Source organism: Lineus longissimus, chromosome 13, assembly GCF_910592395.1.
Source record: "Lineus longissimus chromosome 13, tnLinLong1.2, whole genome shotgun sequence".
NCBI lineage: Eukaryota > Metazoa > Nemertea > Pilidiophora > Heteronemertea > Lineidae > Lineus > Lineus longissimus.
Window position 1 is genome coordinate 13,262,699 of NC_088320.1, and position 8,202 is coordinate 13,270,900.

General features: G+C 38.7%; 1 protein-coding gene across 1 annotated transcript; it reads right to left on the minus strand.

The window, feature by feature from the left end:
* Positions 1-4,290: 4,290 nt before the first annotated feature.
* On the minus strand, positions 4,291-7,472 carry LOC135497690 (uncharacterized). The gene is made up of 2 exons (XM_064787523.1): positions 5,357-7,472; positions 4,291-5,177 (listed from the first exon to the last, which is right to left on the minus strand). Exons 1-2 carry the CDS (start codon positions 7,470-7,472, stop codon positions 4,291-4,293), a joined length of 3,003 nt encoding a protein of 1,000 aa, XP_064643593.1.
* Between the last annotated feature and the right edge of the window lie 730 nt (positions 7,473-8,202).

The following is an 8,202-nucleotide window of genomic DNA, read 5'->3' on the forward strand; positions in this document are numbered from 1 at the left end:
ACTGGCACTCAGTAAAACGTCAAACTGCTTGTCAATATCCTGGTCATATTCCTTCTCAACCTTGTAATTCTGGAAGAAAATACTTTGAGTGAAATCATACCATAATATCTCCAAATCATTTACTCGCTCCTTGTTGGTTAAAAAAGGTGTAAATATTACATAATCAATTTTCAGCGTTTTAAAGGCTTGGTGTAAAAATACCTTGTAGTTAATGGTGACCTTCACACCACAGTAATGCAGAAATCTAAGGAAAGCATAGTACACTAGTCTAAGGTCAGTGATATTCTCATCGGTTAATTGCGGTTTACCAATTGCCCTGTTAATAAATTCAATGGCAAGAAACCAATCATATTCCCCACAGTGAAATTTAAAAAGCATGGCTTCACCATGTAACCCTTGGTTACAAAACTTAGAGGGGAGAGTGTTAATACCCATTTTTAGGGCTGACTGAAGAGTACTTTCATATCTCTGCTTACTAAGACATTTTCTGTGACTTGAAAAGTAGCAATGTAAATACCCTTCCACAAAGTCCTTTAAATACTTAACTGCCGATTCGGACAGCCGACTCCATCCAAGTTTCCTTAGAATACTGTCAAAGTAACGTGTCTTGTTGTCAATATTGATCTCAAGAGTTTTAAAATCATCGTCGTAAGTAGTCGAATTGCAATTGGTGCAGAATTGATACTTCACAGTTTTAGCTGCGTACCTTGCTGAATTCAAGTTTTTTTGATACTCAAAAAGTGTCCACATTTTACAATTACGGCAGAATTGAGCATTAGTGTTGGTACTGACGTCATATTCTTTCATTCTTGGCAGGACTACTTTGATTGTCTCAGTCGAGCTTTGCTCTCGGGACTTTGTCCTTGTCAGACTTCGTCCAGAGAGCTCTGCTCGATCCATAACCCTAGGACGAATGTATCCTTTAAGATTCTCATTGTTCCACTCGAGCTCTGCTCTCAGGACAAAGTCCGGCTCACTAGAATAATAATCTTTTAATGAGATGTATTTATTCATATTTACATAATAATTATTTTTTTAAACATTGTTTTGATAGAAGGTCACCTAAGACCTTTTACGTGATTTTACTGTTTTACGTGATTTTAAGGCTTTAACACCCCCAATTAAACCATAAATTATGGAGCTCACAACAGCAATAACTGCTATGATCAGATGTTCAGCTAGAAAGCCAACAACTGCACCAATTGTTTTCAGGAGAAATGATACGATAGAACCGATGATTCCCGGTAAAGCCGCAGCTGATTTCTTGGCTAGTTCTTTTAGCCATTCAGCAAACTTCTTGAGACCTTCTTTTACTTTATCTGGTATTGATGGTTTTGGTCCTGGTTCTGGTGTAGGTCCTGGAGTTGGGTCTGGTCCTGGAGTTGGGTCTGGTCCTGGAGTTGGTTTTACAGATTTAGTGGCACCACTTAAAGCACTACTGATACTAAGACCTAGAGTTGTAAATGTCATTACAACAGCTGTTATTATGGCGCTAATAGTTACACCATACGTCTTAAAAAGTAACTTTATTCTGTCCTTCAGAGGAATAGTTGAATCTGGTTTCTTTAGAACATCAACAATTAAACGTTTAATTCTTCTAGTTTGTGACTCCCTGTCATTGTCTAACCTCCATACCTTTGACTGTTCCTCATGCAATTTGTCATTTAGTTCATCTATTTGCTTTTTCAACTCCCCCGTGTCTTTAGAATCTTCTTCTACAGACTTTACATAGTCTCTTGTTAAATTATGAAGTTGATTTTCTAGTTCTTGTATTTGCATGTCTTTATCCCTCTTTACTGCAGCTAGTTTATCACCAGCCTGTTTTAACCCTCTAAGTTCTCTCAAGGCATATTCAGTAAAACCCAGTGATTTAAGTTCATCATCATTAGAATCTATCAGTTTATCTATTGGTTTGTTTGAACTGTTTACCTCATTAATTACTGCCTGTGTTTCAGGGGTTACTAATGTAGGTTCCCTTACTGGTGGGTCAGGTGCAATCATACCTCTAATCATGTCAACAAATCTAGTACCAAACTTAGTCTTTAATGTGCCTTCAGCAGAGAAGATTCCATTATCCTTAGTTAAAGGAATTAACTTTATCTTTTCTCCATTTTTATCAGAATATTCAAATAAATTTTTGTTTCCTCGTTTATCTTTTATCAAATCAAATTCAGAATTTCTCGGATTGTAATAAAGTTTGTTTCCATTGTAACTAATGTGTGGTGAAAGATTACTCAATTTTTTCTTGTCATAATTCCAGATTGATCCTCCCAATGCTTTATCAAGTTTATCCTCTATTGTATCGTAACTTAACTCCTTTTCCATCAATTCAGGGACAATACCTCTTACTCTTTCTGGTGTACTGAATGAAGTTTCAGTAGTAAGATTTCCACCTCCTGTGTTGTATGTTGTGCCGTCATCTTGAAAAGTTCTATTGATTTCACCTGTATTAGGATCTATCTCATCCATTTGGATATATTCACCTCCTGTGTTGTATGTTGTGCCGTCATCTTGAAAAGTTCTATTGGTTTCACCTGTGTTGTATCTTGCGTGATAATATTGATTAATTAAATCATCCTTTCTCATTTCTAGAATTTGTTCAAAAGTTCCTGATGATGATGATGATGATTGTGAATCGTAATCATCCATTTCATAATTTTCACCTCCTTCAGCCATAATTACTTATTTATCTAACCATAAAAACAATCAATGTACCAACAACTGAGTAAAGCATGAATTTAATTGTTTCATGAGTATCATCCTCCTTCTCAACTTTGGTGTCAAGTTTAGTAGTAATAGGAATATTCTTTGAGGTTTCAGTTGTTTTTGGTGTATCAACATTACTCTTTGGTTTATGACTGGTCTCGAGCTTTGCTCTCAGGACTTTGTCCGTCATTGATGTACCAACGCTACTCTTAACTCTTATTTTCTTAGAACTATTTCCTTCCATCAGTGGTGGTGGTAAGGTTTTTTTGTGGTTAATGTCATTCTTACCGGGTTTAGCATTTTTTGGTGCTATTAAAATGTTATTATTGTAGTTATCCAGCTTACCAATAACGAGTACCATATTTGAACCTATGACATACAATCCTGGTGCTATTACATAATCTAGTCTTGTATGAGTGTCACTCACTGCTTTTTGGTATCTTTGAATTGAAGTGGGAATATCAGGATGTTGATTAATCGAATCCTTTAATAGTTTGTTAAATTCCTTCTGTGCATCCAATGCTGTACCCGGTACTCCAATTATTGGTGTTCTGGTCAACGCCTGAGCACCCAGAATACAGTAAACATATGTTCTTATTGTGTCATTCAACCTCTCTATTCCAGGATTAGAGAAACCATTTGATTTAAATATCATGAATTGTTGATAGGTTTGACATTCATTTTGTGTAATTACATCAAATACATTCTTGTGTCTCCTGACATGATCCTTGATGAAAATATCTGGATATTTGAAATTAGCCATTCCAGCATCCCAGTCTTTACTGAACATCGGTGGCATTCTATTTTCATGAACTTGCATGAGGAAGAAATTGATTTTAGAATCATTGATGTAATATCCGGGATCAGTTATGTTCGGGTTGTAATCCGGTACATTCCATGACCTCCAACCACCGTTATTTTCAAACACCAAGAAATCGTACTCGTCTTTTAAACCAAATTCACTCAATAACCCTCCTAGTTTCCTATGGTTAATGTTATTGTTTGTCTCATTAAAATCACTTTCACCTGGAATTGGTATCTCTAGATTCTTCATGATCTTCAATATTTGATAGTAAACATGAAACCTGTAAATTGACCTTAACAATGGGTCACTGTGATTCAAGTGATCGTCTATTGAAATACCACAACCTGTTGTAGCAAACCAAACAGCCATGTTAAATTGGTTCTGGTAAAACGATAATGGATTCTTTTCCAGTAGCAGACAGTCTTTCTTATTTTTCAGGCTCAAAAACCCAGGTGTTATCTTAGTTTCTTGTAGTCTGAAGAAGTTATTAGTATTAACAGTTACTTCTAAATTAAAGAAGTCATAGGTGAATTTACTTTTATTTTGATTTGCTATTGGATAATACATTTAATTTACTTGAATTTTTTTCCTTGAATTTTGGTTAATGAAGACAGTAAAAAGGCAATTTATTTTAATGGAATAACCCATTGAACTCTAGTATTCCCTTACCATTTCACTGCAACGCTTCACTGAAGAATGATAGAATATATGTATTGTGGTGTCTGGTTCTTAGGGGTTTCTAAGCTAATTTGAGACAAAAAGGCCTGTAAGGGCTTTTGTTAAAATAGCTTAGAATTACCTAGATTCCTACCACCACAATACATATATTCTATCCCCAACGTTTTTGTAGTAAATTGTTCCTCAGTGACGACTACTATACCACAGGCAAGATCTGACTCCTCTAATCCAGCCAAAGCTTCTGGTTTGTTGGACACAAATTTCCTGAGTGGGAATCCTCCAGATTTCAAGACTGGTTTCATGTCTACTGCTAAGCTTGCTGCTGCTGTGGTATTGTCTTCTCCAGACAGTACATCATCCACGAAAATATTTTCTGTTATTTCCTCAGTAGCCTTTGGGTATTCCTTTGTCTGTGTGAGTGCATGGTCCACTACAGTTTTGATACTCGAAAATGGAGATGATTTCAGACCAAATGTTACTGTTTTCAACCTGTAAACATCAGGTTTTTTACTAGTGTCCATGTCACGCCATAAGAATCTCTGTAGATCTTGATCTCCAGTTTGCATGCCGATTTGAAGAAACATTTTCTCTATTTCTGCTACAAGCGCTACTTTATGTTTTCTGAAACGCAAAAGTATGGCAAGTGGGTCGGGCTGCAGTGCTGGTCCACTCAACAATGTGTCATTTAGTGACACCCCCTCTGGTCCTTTGGCGGAGCCGTCAAACACAACACGCACCTTTGTGGTTGATTTATCCATTCTAACAACAGGGCGATGAGGCAAGTACCATATTGCTTGCGCTTGTTTCTCCAATTCCTCAACTTTCTCGGCACGCCCTTTATCAACTAACTCTTGGATCTGTTCTTGGTAGGCCTTTCCCAAGTCTGGGTCCCTCTGTAATCTTCTTTCCAACCCCTCGAGACGTTTCTCTGCTAAGGTTCGATTTGATTCTAAAGACTTGTCCTTCCAGTCCGGATGGCGAATCAAACCTGTGACGTAATGACCATCTACGAGTTTGGTATTATCAAGATGCTGCTGCAATGCATCAGTCTCCAATTCTGTGGCTTGGTGCTTGACCTCATTAGGTAATATTCCCAAGTGTTCTAGGTCCCAATGTCTGGCAGTTTCATTCTCCAAGGAAAAACTCTATGACACGTGTTTACCATACCAATCTTTCCATGTCGTTGGTTTGGCTCCTCTACTGGGCAGATACCTGAAAGTACCCATCCAAAATGACTCTTTGTGGCAGTTGGCATTCCTGGTGGTCCAGTTTTTCTAACAGGCAGTAAGATGTTTGTGGTATCCTCTAGCCCCAACATAACATCAATTTCAGCCGATTCACGGGGGTATGTGTCTGCTATCTGCAATCCCTGTAAGTGTTGCAGCTTTGACAAATCTACTCTCACGCAGTTGAGGTCCATGCTAGGCTGATCAACTGTGTAGGCCTCTATCTCAAATTCCTCACCTTTCCAATTAGGAATAGCGCTTGATAGATGAAACTTAACTCTCTCTGTTTTCAATCTCATCTGGTTACCACCGGCTAGTGAAAATTCTGCCTCAACCTTGGGTCCTCGCAAGTCCAGTTTTCTTGCCATCTTGTTACTTATGAATGATACACCGCTGCCTGTATCAAATAAGATTCTCGCTACTGAAATTGCTCCTCGTGATTCGATTCTTGCTAGAGTGGATTGAATCAATATCTCCTTTGGACCTGTAATGGCCTTGACAAGTCCTACACTCTTGGGAACCTCCGTTTTTTGACGTAGACCTTGTACTTGCTCTTCTTCCGGTAGCTCTGGCTCACGATCATAATGGATCAAGGTATGATGTTTCTTCCCACATCTCTGACAGTGTCTTGAATTACAGTCTTTGACATAATGCGAAGCAAAGCAGTTAAAACAAAGTTTTAAACTCTTGACCTTGTCTATGCGATCACTGACACTCATGGCTTTGAAGGTCTGGCACTGATAAAGTAGATGTGCTTCTTGGCATACAGGGCACTTGGGAGTTCGACTCTGCGTCTTCTGTTTTGATTGTCCAGCTTTAGGGTTACTTGTAGCATTGACATTCAATGCATATGCACTTGGCTTGCCATAACTAGTACTAGTATGTTTTTTCTCTGGTTTCTGTGAGTGTGAAGTACTACTACTTGTGGTTGGTCGCTTTCCCCCCTCCATTTCCGTCCTTCGGGTAACTTGCAGGGCGTCGAGTAGCCTTTCCAGTAAGTCGGGAAATTTCAGAGGCAAAGTCGACTTTGTTTTTGCCTTCAGCTTTTCGCCATCCCACTTTCGCAACAGTGTTTTGGGAATTTTGGGCCTGACCAATGCCGTGAAAATCCAACTTGTTTCGTCTAGTTCACATAGAGCCTCGGTTTTCTTTAAAATATAATTCCATGCTGACACAAGCTTATGGCAGAATGGCTCCATGTCTTTTAGTGCAAGGGAGCTCGGTGCCTCCATGTTGGCTATCTCGATTACAGCCTTCTGCACACAACTCTCCACGTCACCATACTTGCTTTCTAAAACTTGGAAGATGTCTTGGTAATCAGGATCTTTCATACCCGCTACTAACTTTCTACACTCGCCCTCTAGTAATGTAATGGTAAAGTGCGTCTTTTCCACCTCCGAATAACCTGGCTTCGCCAACTCCGCTTCTAACAGCTCTCGCCATTGATCGAAGAAATGCGGGTCGCCGCTAAATTTTGGTATGGGTAGCTCTCTCTTCTTTTTGGTCAAAGTTGACAAGATGGTTGTGAGCTGCTCTCCTGATATTCCATTGTTCATGGATTTAAAAGCCTCTGCTAAACCCTTTGTTAACACTTCAATGTTGCTCTGGCTACTATGATGGGATCCTTTGCCTTCACTCTCACTCCTCTCCTTTGTCGGCCTGAACCAGTCTTTCTCCAACCTCTGGATCTTGGCATCACAGTTGAAGTACCTCTCTCTATAGTCTTGCTCATCTTTATCTTCTCTTCTCCTCTGGTCGTCAGACATAGCGTTCAGCCTCTCCTCGTTATCTCTGTGATAATCCACTTGGTCTTGAGTATCTTGCAAGTCCATGTAGGCTGACTTCAACTGTTCTCTGGCAGACATGGCTGCCCTCACTTTAATCTCATTCTCGGGTGAACGGTCATCATCGTCTAATGCTGGAAGAACATCATCATAATATCGGAACAAGGATTTCTCCAACTTGGTGTATCTCTGCCGATTGATGCGCCTCCTTTCCAATAGGAATTCAAGCGTTGCTGGCTCAGCAGCCACACTTTTACCCTTAGTAGTCGCCATTACATGTATGTCAGTGATTTTAGGACAGATGAAGCAGTATTGATAATTTTTAAAACAATTATTACGTTAACGTAACCCACTTGAGAACTTAACCCTCACTATTTGTGACCTGGTAAAACTTTGAGACTTATAATAAATTGGTATACCGAGGAATGATAAACCTTGTAGTAATTACCATAAAAAGACCATTGCATATTGCACCAAAATCACTATCTACTCATGAAAACCACTGAGATTTGAACTGAATGGCAATCTCAAGACTCATATAACCACTTTGACTATAAAAGTACAATGTATAAACACACGATAACTCAACACTATACAAACATGGTCACCTCTTAAGTATTGTGACAGCGTCACTTTATCTTAAGGTCAATAATTAGTCACAGTATTTACTATGATTATTCTATGAAATACAAATGTAGTAAGACCAAACTGTAACTCAAACACTCTTGAGAATCACTACCGGTAACCGTTTTAAATAAAATGCAACTCTAATCTACATGTAATCCATATTAAAATTGAATACCTGTATCATGTATGCCTCAACATGGCAGATGCCAGATTCAGTAAATACCAATAAACACAACGTGGCACTTATACTCTTGACACTCACTGAAAGAAACTCTGATGGCTCACACTCAACTCAGATTAGGCTGACTAAATCCTTACTTTTAGATTTATCAAACCGTTACCTGTTAAAGATTACCAAACATACACTAACAGTAAT

Coding starts and splice junctions, on each gene's coding strand:
- LOC135497690 (XM_064787523.1), bottom strand. CDS start 7,472: ATGGCGACTACTAAGGGTAAAAGTGTGGCTGCTGAGCCAGCAACGCTT. Junction 5,178..5,356: donor CCAACGACATGGAAAGATTG/GTATGGTAAACA, acceptor ATTACGTCACAG/GTTTGATTCGCCATCCGGAC.